Source organism: Neolamprologus brichardi, chromosome 7, assembly GCF_056152115.1.
Source record: "Neolamprologus brichardi isolate AB-2024 chromosome 7, ASM5615211v1, whole genome shotgun sequence".
Taxonomy (NCBI): domain Eukaryota; kingdom Metazoa; phylum Chordata; class Actinopteri; order Cichliformes; family Cichlidae; genus Neolamprologus; species Neolamprologus brichardi.
Genome location: NC_142110.1, coordinates 69,333,132 through 69,347,386, shown reverse-complemented (window position 1 = coordinate 69,347,386; position 14,255 = coordinate 69,333,132). Strand labels below are relative to the sequence as shown.

The window sequence follows — 14,255 nt, the reverse complement described above, 5'->3', positions numbered from 1 at the left end:
CCATAATTCTCTTTTAGGTTTTAGAGAACGACAATGAGAGACTGTTCAGGGAAAGTAATACAAAAGAGGCTAAGCAGGGAAGATAAGGGGAAGGAGGAGAGGAGAAAAGTGCGACCGCCTTCGCCAAGAGATAAGCACGCACTCATCCCCCTCCCTTTCCAAACGCCTTCGATGCTTGTTTCCTGCGGGGGAACACGGCGGGTCTGTGTGCCGCGCTGGAATGGTAGCGCTGTGCAGGGCGGCTGGTGTGTTCGCTTCGGATTACTCCTCACCCCCCACCCAATCCTGTGGCTTGTCATGTCTTTCACAAAGTTGTGCTGTGGACATTTATGTGCTTTTTGTGCAGAGGAGTTTTTTTGTTCTCATGCTGTCCTCCTGTAGCCCAGCATGAGTAGAGGTCTCTTTTTTTCCTCTTGTACTTTCCCATTGTAGTGTACATTTCAGTGTTTTTCTGTAACGCTACCGACCTCCGACTTGTATCCCCATGCGATGTCTGTGTTGTGTGTGTAAGGTCGGGGGGGGGGGGGGGGGGGGGGTCCCATTTCACTGCAAGGCAACCTGCATGTGGCGAATAAAGCTTTGATTGATTGATTGAAACGCTTCATTTTGTCACAATAACCTCACGTTCTTTGTCATGTTTGTGTTGTTGCTGTCAGTCGAGGCGTCCGTCCTTCTGTCCCATCAACGAGAAGCCGGACAAAGAGGGCACAGAGGATTCTGGGAAAACGGCAGTGGTGTTTTCTCTGAAGAATGAGGTCGGCTGTCTGGTCAAAGCTCTCAGACTGTTTCAGGTCAGGAAGCCCTCAAAAACAGATCACGTCTGAACCTCTGCCCCACCTCCATCTTCACCCTCTCTGTCCTCACGTCCTCCTGCAGGAGAAGCACGTGAACCTGAACCACATCGAGTCTCGGATGTCGAAGCGAGTTCCTAACGAAGTGGAGATCTTTGCAGACTGCAGCTGCAGCAAGAAAGAGTTCAATGAGCTGCTGGAGCATCTCAAAGACCACGTCAACATCGTGTCCTTCAATACGCCAGCACATGTGTGGTGTGCCGAAGCAGGTATGAGCGCGCTCAGACGCACACCTGGATTTCTGGAGGCTTTCTGCTTTTGTCTTTACAGCTACTGCTTTAGTTTTAGTCGACTAAATGTGACGCGATTACAGCAGACGTAATCTGAAGTTGATTCAGTGACTCAAATCTAAAATGTAAAATTTGTGTTTTGAGCGGTGAGTGATTCTCCATGATGTTTACAAAGATCGTGTCTCTTCTTCTCTCCCTCTTCTGTTGCGTTTTCATGGGAGTGGGCTGAACCGCCCCTCCCTCGCTGTTTATCAGGAGCAGATCAAACGCTGCACAATGAGGTCACTTCCGATTGGATCACTTCACACTCGCCCCACCTTTTCTGTAGTACCTGATTAGTTCTGATTGGATCTCTTCATCTTGTTTTGACTAAAGTGGCCAGTTTCTAGCCACGTGCATAAAACGGCAAAGGTGGAGGAGAAGAGAAGTCGTAGGTGTTCACGTGCCGTGGAGCGACATTTAAAGACCACGTCTGTTTTACTGCTGGAGAAGGCGTCCCCTTCACCAAAGAAACAAAAACAGGAAGGAAAGAGACTATGTCATTGACATCTAAGCAAAATCATATTGTCTTCCTCCGCAGCTCAAGTTCATCTCCTGAGCTGAAGTCAGGGAGCTAATACATGAAAACATGCATAAACTCACTCGTTCATTCCTGATATTGTCACATTTTGCCAGCTGCAGCTAACAGAGGCTAACAAAGCAGCCAACACAAGCTAAAACTGCAGCTAACACAGGCTAACAGAGGCTAACAAAGCAGCCAACACAAGCTAAAAGCAGCTAAAACTGCAGCTAACACAGGCTAACAGAGGCTAACAAAGCAGCCAACACAGGCTAAAAGCAGCTAAAACTGCAGCTAACAGAGGCTAACAGAGGCTAACAAAGCAGCCAACACAGGCTAAAAGCAGCTAAAACTGCAGCTAACAGAGGCTAACAGAGGCTAACAAAGCAGCCAACACAGGCTAAAAGCAGCTAAAACTGCAGCTAACAGAGGCTAACAAAGCAGCCAACACAAGCTAAAAGCAGCTAAAACTGCAGCTAACACAGGCTAACAGAGGCTAACAAAGCAGCCAACACAAGCTAAAAGCAGCTAAAACTGCAGCTAACAGAGGCTAACAGAGGCTAACAAAGCAGCCAACACAGGCTAAAAGCAGCTAAAACTGCAGCTAACAGAGGCTAACAAAGCAGCCAACACAAGCTAAAAGCAGCTAAAACTGCAGCTAACACAGGCTAACAGAGGCTAACAAAGCAGCCAACACAAGCTAAAAGCAGCTAAAACTGCAGCTAACAGAGGCTAACAGAGGCTAACAAAACAGCCAACCCAGGCTAAAAGCAGCTAAAACTGCAGCTAACAGAGGCTAACAGAGGCTAACAAAGCAGCCAACACTGGTTAAAAGCAGCTAAAACTGCAGCTAACAGAGGCTAACAAAGCAGCCAACACAAGCTAAAAGCAGCTAAAACTGCAGCTAACACAGGCTAACAGAAGCTAACAAAGCAGCCAACACAAGCTAAAAGCAGCTAAAACTGCAGCTAATACAGGCTAACAGAAGCTAACAAAGCAGCCAACACAAGCTAAAAGCAGCTAAAACTGCAGCTAACAGAGGCTAACAGAGGCTAACAAAGCAGCCAACACTGGTTAAAAGCAGCTAAAACTGCAGCTAACACAGGCTAACAGAAGCTAACAAAGCAGCCAACACAAGCTAAAAGCAGCTAAAACTGCAGCTAACACAGGCTAACAGAGGCTGACAAAGCAGCTAACACAAGCTAAAAGCAGCTAAAACTGCAGCTAACACAGGCTAACAGAGGCTAACAAAGCAGCCAACACAAGCTAAAAGCAGCTAAAACTGCAGCTAACAGAGGCTAACAAACACTAGCAGCAGGTAGTGGACAATATCAAAAACTAACAGAGCCTAAGAGCAGCTTAAATAGCAGCGCTTACCGACAGTAAAGTTCAGGATATCCTCAACAGCTCAGCTCAGTATCGCCGTCATCAGAAGTGAGCCTGTTTAATCGACTTGTATCAGATTCCTTTAACAAGTCAAGACTAAATGAAGGCGAAGCTTCTCACCAAGCATTGACCTCTGAGGTAAACAGTGGACTGATACAGGAAAAGCTGGCCAGATCCTGTCGGGAATGACTCACTACCAGAGTTTTTGTGGAAACTCAGGGGTAAAACAACAATATTGCAAATTATTTAATCAACTGTATCCATGTTTTATTTCCTGATTTATTGCTAATTGTCGATATTATTCAAATAGTGAATAAAAAATGTTTTGATACACAAACAGTCTCAGAACACGCTGGCCACTGTTGACAGTACGGTCTAAATGTAATATTTTCTCTTTGCTGACTAAAGGATTCGCTTGGTGTGAAACGCACTTCACACACGTACGCACACACACAGTTGTTTGTCGCCAGATGCCACGTTTATTTCTAGTTTTCATTTGTTATGACCGTCCACAGTCTGACAGCTCCGGTCTCAGCTGATTCCCAGCTTCCCCTCCGCTCCTCTCCCGTCTCACTAAAAAAGGGGAAGGAAACCATCATCAGTCCAAACGCCATCAGCTGTTCTCACCTGCGTCTCCAGCACCGCCCCGTTGAGCTCACTGCACCACTGCAGCCGCGCCCGGACCACACCTCCGCCACACTTATATACATTATATATAAGAAAACAGAACTCAGCTGACTCTGCAATCGACTAACATACACACTGTAAAATGAAAAGCTATCATACAGGATGTAAAGGTTTGACAGGTCGCAGTGTTTAAGCGTTGTGAGACTTCTCTGTGTTCTTCTCAGATGAAGACGAGGTTCCCTGGTTTCCCATGAAGATCTCCGAGTTGGATCAGTGCTCTCACAGAGTGCTGATGTACGGGTCCGAGCTGGACGCCGACCATCCCGTGAGTCATTTCAGTTCAACTTTATTTATAAAGAACAGCTGACAGACGCCTGCAGCGTGAGTTCATTTTGCATTCAAGACACTGTTTAGGGCCTTTGTGTGCAGGTCAGGGTGTTAAGGTTCTCCTTCGGGCCTTCAGGCTCATCTCTGAGTTCACCTCTGGACCTCCTACAGCTGTTTTCATTCAAGAGGAAACCTTTAACTGAGTCTGCAGCTGTCCAGTAGGTGGTATAGATCAGGAAGTGAGACCTGCAGAGTCAGTTCCTCCCCACAGGTTGAGGTGCTGAGTTCAATGTGCTGCTCATCTGCCCCCTCACGTGGAGGAGGCGGGGCTTTTTACACACACCTGCCCGCTCTTCGATCCACACGAAATAAATTCGTCTTTGGGGCTTCGACACGCTGGAGGAGGTCCAGCTAACGTGTCAGATGTCAGCCTTTCTTGGTGGGACGTACGAGCGGCAGCAAAGCTGCGAGCAGCCCATAGGTGCACGCAGAGGTGGCAGAAAGCTGGGCATGATGGGATATCTGTACTCTGACTGTGTGTCCTCTTCCTTCCTGTCAGGGGTTTAAAGATAATGTTTATCGCCAGCGCAGGAAGTACTTTGTGGAAGTGGCCATGAATTATAAGTTGTAAGTATGTCCGTTGTGTTTTCTCGTGTTTCACCTCTCACGTGTTTCACGTCTCACGTGCCCCTCCCCCCACAGCGGGCAGCCCATCCCTCGTATCGAGTACACGGAGGAGGAGGTGAAGACGTGGGGCGTGGTGTTCAGAGAGCTGACCAAACTGTACCCGACTCACGCCTGCAAAGAGTACCTGAAGAACCTGCCGCTGCTCACTAAGCACTGTGGCTATAGAGAGGACAACATCCCGCAGCTGGAGGACGTCTCACTGTTCCTCAGAGGTACGTCTCACCTGAGTCCAGGTGAGCGGCTTACCTGGACTCAGGTGACCCATGAGTCATATTAAAGATTCTGCTGAAACATGAAGCGCCGTTGGTCGCTGCCCCGCCTCTTTGATGACATAATCCCTCCGCGGTGACGTTTTTTGATGGATGAGAACGGACCAGAGCTGAACAGGGTGATGACCTCACTTCCTGTGTGGCTTCCTGTGTGTTTCAGAGCGCTCTGGCTTCACCGTTCGCCCGGTGGCAGGTTATCTGTCTCCCAGAGACTTCCTGGCTGGTTTGGCCTACAGAGTCTTCAACTGCACTCAGTACATCCGGCACAGCACCGACCCGCTCTACACCCCCGAGCCGTGAGTACCTCCACCTCACACCCACCTTTCATCCATCTGTAGTTTGATGAGTTTGATGATCTCAGCATCACGCAGACAAAGAGGTGAAATCCACTCTGTGTATTCAGTAGTTGTAGTGATCTCCTCCTCCTCCTCCTCCTCCTCCTCCTCTCAGAGATACGTGTCACGAGCTGCTGGGTCACGTCCCCCTACTGGCTGATCCAAAGTTTGCCCAGTTCTCTCAGGAGATCGGTCTGGCCTCCCTGGGAGCGTCTGACGAGGACGTTCAGAAACTCGCCACCGTGAGTTTCATCGTCATGGTAACACTGCAGAGGTTCGAATCCAGCTGTGGGAGGTTTACGGAAGACTTGGGATAAAAGAAATGGAAATAAGCCAGTAAAATAATAAATAAATCTCTTTAAGAGTAATGGTACTAAAAACAGCAGCTGTATGAGATTACATATTTTACACCCTATTACACGTTAATTATATTAATTTAGAAAATTATTTTTTCATGTTTTGTTTGAGAACGATGAGAGTCCCATTCTCACCTTATTTAATGATGAAGTGTCACCTGATGGTGGCGCTAGAAGAACATGTTTCATCACCAACATGTTGTAACTTTACAGCATCACTTTAAAGTGAGAGTAACAGAGTAAAAGTACTCAGTTACTTTGAAGCCCTGTAACAAAGACATGCGCTCTAAAGACTCAGTTTCACACAGTTTTTATAGTCATACATCTCCATGACATCACAGAGATGGGACAGAAGCTCCACCCAGCTGCTGCTCAGAGCTGCTGTTTGTGAGGGTTAGCGTGGTTACACCCCCCTGTGGTGCAAAATGGTATTACATGAAAGCACAGGCCGTCTGAACAGCTGATGATAGAAACCAGTTTTAAAGAGATCAATCAGTGATCAATCAGTGATCGATCAGTGATCAATCAGTGATCAATCAGTGATCGATCAGTGATGGAGCCTCGTGTGTTTCAGTGTTATTTCTTCACCATCGAGTTCGGACTGTGCAAACAGGACGGTCAGCTGAGAGCTTATGGAGCCGGTCTACTGTCGTCTATTGGAGAGTTGAGGGTAACACACACAGTGCACACACAGACGCACACACAGACGCACACATGCACGCGCACATGCACGCGCGCACACACACGGTGGAAGTGATGTTTGTCTGCTGATGTTTTTCCCAGCATGCCCTGTCTGAAAAGGCGTGTGTAAAGATGTTTGACCCGAAGACGACCTGCAACCAGGAGTGTCTCATCACCACCTTCCAAGAGGTTTACTTCGTGTCGGAGAGCTTTGAGGAGGCCAAGGAGAAGATGAGGTAAGCGGCGAGTAGTCCCTGAACGCATCGTGAGTGTTTTAAAGTCTGAACAGGAACTACACTCCTGCCTGGACCGAGCCCGCCGTGACTTCCTGTGCGTGCTTCCTTTCCCGCAGAGAGTTTGCAAAGACGATAAAGCGCCCGTTCTCGGTGTACTACAACCCGTACACTCAGAGCGTCGACCTGCTCAAAGACACCCGCAGCATCGAGGACGTGGTGCAGGACCTGCGCAGCGACCTCACCACCGTGTGCGACGCCCTGGGGAAGATGAACACCTACATGGGCATCTGAAGCCGGGGACGCACCACCAAGCTTCTGCAGAACATCAGCCGCCATCACGCGTCCATCTACGCCTCTGAGTCCAATGTAGCAACCACAGGAAGTTATTAGCTATCATACCGGCTCATAGTCTGTATCACAGCGCCACGAATCCATCAATGACGACTTACTGATCAGGTCAAAGGTCACCGAGACCCTGCCCAAGCATCTGCAGGTGTTTCCTCATGAAGGCAGATCCGGGACGAGGAGCGCTCCCTGTAAGGCTCCCCACGCCGATCCAGAGCTGCGTTCACACGAACCACAGAGCAAAGTGTCACCTCACTGTGTGCAGCATTCATGTCCCCGCGTCGCTCCGTGTGACTGCCTGCAAAGAGTCAAAGGCCTGTTTTTGATGCTTCAACGTTCGTCTGAATCCCCTCTCTGCATTTTGAGCTGAACTGCTGCAAAGCATGGCGGCGGTTAGCTCAGTACGATCAGCTCGTCAGATGTCGTGAGTAAGAAGGATGTCCAATAAGACCCTCGCACATTGACTCACCTCTTTCCCCTTCAGCTAACCGCCATCCATCGTAGAAATTAACTTGTTTCTCCTTTACTTTGGCGCCAAACTGCACAGGCAACCATGGCGCTCTCTCAGCTGTGTGATGGATCTACAGTTTGGCTCAAAGTGAACAAGAAGCGAAATCGTGCGACTCCCGCCTCATTCGCGCTGCGATTCCTCTGGCGTCCGTCTGAGTTCTCGCCATACTTCCTGCCAGCAGGATCGGGTGAATAAAACGCATTCGCCTCTCTTTGTGTTGTCTCGTTTTCGATGTCACAGCGTGAACGCTCCGTCTGAAGGTCCTCCCCTCTGATGAGCTTTGAGGTCACGTGACTATAGAGCATCAGTGAGTCATGTGATCTGACTGAGGGTGGACTGAACAGGCGGCGCTCTCAGCTGATTGGCCGTGGCTGACTGAACTTCCTGTGCTGCTGTGTTGCTTCTGTACACGCCTGTAAATGATGAACCATTAAAGCTCCCGAGTGTCGCAGGTCTCTGTGTCTTCATTTTTACCTGCAGTGAGAGCGTCGTGCCTGCACGAGCAGAGGGCGTCCGACGGGTGGAGCTACCTGTGGTTACAGTCGGCTGAAGTCCTCTGACACTCCCCCCACCATGGTATCAGTGTGTCCTCCAGATGTTTGTGGGTGGGGAACAGCTGGGGGCTTTAGGGTGTTAGATGTTTGACTTTTAACTGAGACTCAAAGTCATCCCATCGGAGTTTTCAATGAGTTTTATGTCGGTGGGACGTGATCCTGTTTCCAGGCCCCACGCCCAGCTGTAAGCCAGGTTTGAATCTGCTGCTCGTAGAAATGCCCTCCCTCTTTAACCATGTCCAGACAGAGTGCAGGACGAAGGAGACGAGATGTGGAAGCTTCAGCTTTGTTACTGGGAACTTATGAAGAAGAGAATAAACATGAAACTGAGGTTAGACAGCAGGAACATGAGGAACAACACGACAAACAAAGGGTTTAAATTCACAAGAGCGAAAGTGGAGACACCTGGGGAACACAGGTGAACTGAATCTGCACACGGCACAAAGAAGTATCAAAATAAAACAGGAACTAACTGAACAGGTGACACTTCAATACCAGCAGAAAGGTAAACAAAACAAGACTGACGACTAAACACAGAGAAGACATGAAGTACACAACCTACAACTAAACACTGGGTGGTGGTTACACTGAGAAAGAAAGCACAAGCCTCAGAGTTGATAATAAAGGGGAGATGCTCACACAGAGTAGGTGCTACGACCTGTAATGAGTGACCCGAAGAGCTGAGACGGCGAGGACATGTCTGCAAAATATGGCGGCGCACGATTGTGCACAGCGCCAAAAGTTAAGGCCGAGTTTTTAAAAGTGATGAAGAGCAAGCAAAACGTGCGACCTCCTACAGCAGCAGCATTTCAAACTGGATTTAAAGATGTAGCCTCGAACACATCAGAAGCAACATAATAAAACTTTTCCTGTCAATGACGTTAAAAGAGCCCGACACAGGTGTTTACTTCCTGATCCGTTAGATCCTCTGATGAGCCCAGAAAAAAGTCCCTCCCTGGCTCTTCGGACTAATAATTCCTATTTAGTGATTTTTCTTCTTTTACCGAGTCGCCTCCTTTCAGCTTCTGCAGCCAGTATCGGTTTTAGATACGGGCGACACGGGCGGTTGCCCGGGGCGGCATCGTGGTGGGGGGCGGCATCATGGTGGGGGGCGGCATCACGGGCATCGGCAAAAAAAAAAAAAAAGTGCTCGTAGTCATGCTGCCCCGACATCAGCCAGCGCATACTGGGAATGTCACAGGCACCGCGCCCTCCGTTTGCGAGGTGCGCCTACTGCTGGCGGCACAGGGAGGAGAGGGCGGGGCGGCGGGGGATTCTCTGGTGGCTGGAGCAGCGTCTAATAACCAACTCACAAAATAAAACAAAATAAAAACAAACCAACAAACATGAAAACACCAGACATCATGATACAGACTTATAATTTGCACCGATGTTTTTTCTATACACGAAAAGTGAGCGAGAGCCCTCGGTGCGCCTGCTCGCTGCTGAAGTCAAAGTAAACTTTATTGTCATCTCCGCTACATACAGTCCAGTTTATAGAGAGATGAGACGACGAGGCTCCAGTTACAGCAGCGCAAGTAAACAAACAATAAATATAAGAAGAATAAGAAAATAAATATACACTTTAGGACTCGGGGCAAAGGATCAATAACAATTTAAAATTTACAGTTTGATGATTTAAAGTCTCACACAACCCGTCGAAAGGGGAGGGGCTTCCAAATAGAGCACATTTCATTCATAATGATGTAAATCCAAGCCCATCATGGATTCATGATCTGAATCCTGGGTTGTGTGAAACCCCAGAAATAAAGACAAAGTGAATCTGTGAACTAAGGTGTTGGTCTGTTAGGTTATGTTGTGGTGATCCTCGGGTTGAGGGATTTGTGTTCATACTGGAGCGCAAAATTAAAACCAATGGAAGATGGACAAGAAAAGTTCAAAGCCATCAGGTGCTCAGTTTAGAAAAAAGAGAAAAGAAGAGGAGGAGAAACGAGCAACAGATGCAGGTAAGCAGACGTGTGATTGGATAATGGCAGGTCATCCTGAACCAATCAGAATCAGAATACTTTATTAATCTCTAAGGAAATAATGTGTGTTACAGTTGCTCCAAGAAGAAATGGTAAAAATAGCAACAGTAACAGACTAAACTCCAAACAACACATTATGTTACAGATTTGAATATTAATGAGTCATTGTTGATTTGTCCTGTTCTCATTGTGTGACGAATTATGATGACTGTTTGCATACTATGCATACTCTCTCTCTCTTCATATGTGTGTGTGTACAACAGCTTTATGTTAATGTACAATCCTTAATATGTTTTGTCTGTGTGTGTGTGTGTGTGGGTGGGGGGGGGGGGGGGGGGGGGCGCCAGAGGGAGTGTTCCCCCAGCACGCCAAACGGGCTAGGACCGCCACTGTCTGCAGCGTCACGGTTTAAACTGGGACGTTTCCTTTAAACCGACCTCCTTCCACACAGTTTGGTTCTCATGAAAGAGGTGAAAGGGTTTTAAAGAACTGACTCATAAACACTTCAAAGTAAAGAAACAACCCTCTGAAGGGTCATTAACAAATAACAGAAACTAAAGACGTGTTTTTGTTGGTAAAATAAAGAATCAGGTGGTTGACTTGTAGTTTCACTGGACTGTGACAGCAGACTGAAGCGATGTGTCACAGTCAGGCTACGGCACAGAAACACCTCCGGGCAGTTATTTGGGTTCATGTTTGAGCCCCGATCTTTATTTTAGCTTGCAGTCTCATCCTGTTATCCTGTTATCCTGTCATCCTCCATCGTGTAAACACATGCGTATACGCTGACCCACAGTGTGCTCCTCAGCTTCCTGACACTCCGTCACGCTGTGGCTTTTCCTCGTTATTGAAAGCAATACTCGACTGTGAGATGAGCGCCACGTGCTGTAGAGTCATCCAGCCCGCTGCACCTCCTACAAAACACCAGTCAGTGAAATCAGAACTAGTTTATTTTAAGGAAATTATTTCTTTACTCTCTCATAAACACGGGTTAGTAATACGGAGGCTGAAGAGCGTGCAGGAAGCTGTTTCTGGTCAGCAGGAAGAGTTGGCTGGATTAGCTGTAGTGATGATGTTACAGCCTCGTGCAATAAAGAGCATTTATGTTGCATCACAATAAGAGCTGATCACTTAGTTTCACTGACCTGTCGGCGCTGAAACAACCGTAATCTCCACATTTGGACTTTTTTTTTCAGCACTGGCTTAACACCAAAACCTGCAGTTCCTCTGACGTCCAGCAGAGGAAGCAGTGAAGCCAGATAACACACACCAATGAGTTAAACTTCAGGAATGTCTTAAAGACATAAAGACTTGGATGGCCACTAACTTTTTGCTTCTTAACTCAGATAAAACTGAGGTCATTGTACTCGGCGCTGAAAAGCTTAGAAATATGGTATCTAACCAGATTCTTACTCTGGATGGCATTACCTTGGCCTCCAGTAACACTGTGAGGAACCTTGGAGTCATTTTTGACCAGGATATGTCCTTCAACGCACATATTAAACAAATATGTAAGACTGCGTTCTTCCATTTGTGCAACATCTCTAAAGTTAGAAATATCCTGTCTCAGAGTGACGCTGAAAAACTAGTTCATGCATTTATTACTTCCAGGCTGGACGACTGTAATTCATTATTATCAGGAAGTCCTAAAAACTCCCTTCAGTCAGGAGGCAGAGCTTCAGTTTTCCCCTCTTCTGTGGAAGCAGCTTCCAGTTTGGATTCAGGAGAGCTCTGCACCGCGTTTGTGCTGCTGGAGCCTTTTGGAGTATTTGTAATGACATCATGTGACCAATCACATGGCTGCTGCGAGGTCACTGACCGTCCAGGAAGGCGGAGCCAGAGTTTGATGGGTGTAATTCAAGAACTTCTCAGTTTACAAAGACTGTCAGTGACACTCAGCATGTGTGTTTTTCAAAAGTTTATTTTAAAAATTCTACTTTTACAAAACAAATATGGCTCAAATACGTTCACAGCGTGGTGACCTCCACCTGGAGATTCCTCTGAGGTTCGTGCGGCTCCGTCGATGCTGAAAGCTTCAGCCTGGACAGAGACAACGTACCCGTCCTGCTGCCGCTTTGGACACTCAGCATCCATGTGCGCTGAGGTACTGAGCACCTGTTGTGCACCTCATCACAGGTGGAAGACTCACCTGAGAAACAAACTGAGCGTGATGAGTCTGAGCCTCGACACGGACAGGACGTCAGAGAAACACCTGTTCACTCACCTTCTCCATCAAGTACGGCCTCCAGAGACTTCTGGAAACTTGCACTGGGAGCCTGAGGAAAGATAACTGACCAGAGAGCACGCAGGTGAGCACGCAGGTGAGCACGCAGGTGAGCACGCAGGTGAGCACGCAGGTGAGCACGCAGGTGAGCACATCAGAAGACCCACAGAGAATCTTTCCCGTGTTGGTGAGGAAGGAGGAAGCACCAGCTGCTCACAGTTCAAACCAACCTGGGACGTTTCCTTTCACGCGGCGGGCAGCGATCGTCCTCACTGCCCTCTCAGGTGACCGCTGTTTTGACCTCTTGCTGCAGAACTTGATTTGTGGTCAGGTTTCCTGTTTTTCTAAAGTCTGGCTTTCATTTTTATTTCCGTCACTGAGACTGGTTTTGTTTTTACTTTAGTCTCACTTCCTTCTGAGCACCATAGGTCAAAGTTCAGCTGTGCAGATGAGTCACAGCTTGATTTATCCTGTTAAACCACAGCAAGCGTTGTCTGCACCACGTCTGCCTCCCTGATCCTGGTTCTGCTGGAGCTCCTCCCCTCTGTCACAGGAAGCTGCTCAGACGGGTCGTCTGAGTGTCGGAGTTCCTCTCTAACACTGAAGCATGTTAAGGTAAATCTAATATTGGCTGTGTCCCAGTTCAGGGTCTGCAGCCTTAAAGGCCGCATCGCTCCGGAGGTCCAAATTTAGCCATTTCTTCGTGTAATTCGGCGTGAAGTCCTCAGTTCTGACACCATGTCATGATCGGAGGCAATAAGACGCAGGGTTCTCAAGCACGAGCCACTTTTATTGAATTGTAGCAGCAGTGTACGTGGCTACATCAATTTCAGAAAAACACATATACACACCAGTATTATAGCGACCTCTAGTGGCCGCCCCCATGGTAGCCTTACTAGGACAACAAACAGATTTCACAACAGGCAGAAACCATGTGAGCCATCATGAACCAGAGACACACAGTTTGAGATCTGAGTGAAGGGAAGCCTCTGAATCAGGGGTGTCTAATTGCAGGCCTCGGGGGCCGGTGTCCTTTAGACGTGTCCTTGATCCAACACAGCTGATTAAATGGCTAAATGACCTCCTCAACGGCTGTGTCCCAGTTCAGGGTCTGCAGCCTTAAAGGCCGCATTTTAAGGCCGATTACGTCACAGCGATGCGACGAAGGCTGTCCCAATTCGAAGGCTGCTCAAAATGCGGCCCTCAAATGCGTCCTTCATTTCCCTGAATTTTAAGGCTGTGGCGGTGTAGACTTCGTGGCCCAACGTATCCCAGAATGCATAGCGCGGCGGTGGGTGTGGATAATTCTGCCGAAAAAAAACGGTGGATGAGGGGCGGCCGAAGAGTAAACTTTAAGTAAGTACTGAATATTATGTCACTTATTTATGTGCAAATGTTTAATAACGAAGAACATTAAAACATTCCTGTTGGCCACATGTCGGCAAAGTTATGAGCAGTGTTGGGGAGTAAGGGAATACATGTACCGCCGTTACGTATTAAAATACAAAATATGAGTAACTGTATTCCGTTACAGTTACCGTTTAAAAAGGTGGTATTTAGAATACAGTTACTTTGTTGAAATAAATGGATTACACGGCGGTACTTCCCTGTTTCATATTGTGGCGGGTCAGGACTGTTTGGGTTTTGTTTGACAGCTACGTTCTGTTGTTCCAGGCAGCGTTACGGTTGCCATGGTTACAGGGTGACGCTCTCTCTCTGCGTGTTTCCTGGGTGAGAGAGCGCCTGTTGTTGTTGTGCTAAGCTAACAGGCAGAATGCTACAGGCTCTAAAGAATGTAGCATCATGGGCAGTGTAGTCCGTGCTGCAGGGAGAATGGACTGCCATACCCGTTATGTGTCTGTGAGCGAGGGAGGGAGAAAAAGGAAAAGTACGAGCTGTCATCGAGCAGAAACGGGAGCTGGAAGCATGTAAATATAATAATAACCACTGCAGCCAAGAAGAGAGCCTGACGAGCCCAGCTGTAAGTAAGCTATTAAGACTCGACTGTACACCGTGTTCGTGTTTTCCTCTGAAACAATAAGTTCTGTTGGAGCAGCCTTTCAACGCCTCTCTCTGTCTCTGCTAGCAA

General features: G+C 47.8%; 1 protein-coding gene across 1 annotated transcript in view; it reads left to right on the top strand.

Moving 5' to 3' along the window:
* tph2 (tryptophan hydroxylase 2 (tryptophan 5-monooxygenase)) overlaps window positions 1-7,845 on the top strand; it is a 14,152-nt gene extending 6,307 nt beyond the window's left edge. The window contains exons 2-11 of the mRNA XM_087844293.1: window positions 657-791; window positions 877-1,060; window positions 3,878-3,978; window positions 4,540-4,607; window positions 4,683-4,879; window positions 5,097-5,232; window positions 5,387-5,513; window positions 6,202-6,297; window positions 6,411-6,544; window positions 6,661-7,845. Coding sequence (XP_087700419.1) covers window positions 657-791; window positions 877-1,060; window positions 3,878-3,978; window positions 4,540-4,607; window positions 4,683-4,879; window positions 5,097-5,232; window positions 5,387-5,513; window positions 6,202-6,297; window positions 6,411-6,544; window positions 6,661-6,835 — 1,353 coding nt within the window. The 3' untranslated portion in view covers window positions 6,836-7,845. The remainder of the gene's footprint in view (window positions 1-656; window positions 792-876; window positions 1,061-3,877; window positions 3,979-4,539; window positions 4,608-4,682; window positions 4,880-5,096; window positions 5,233-5,386; window positions 5,514-6,201; window positions 6,298-6,410; window positions 6,545-6,660) is intronic.
* Window positions 7,846-14,255: the final 6,410 nt, after the last annotated feature.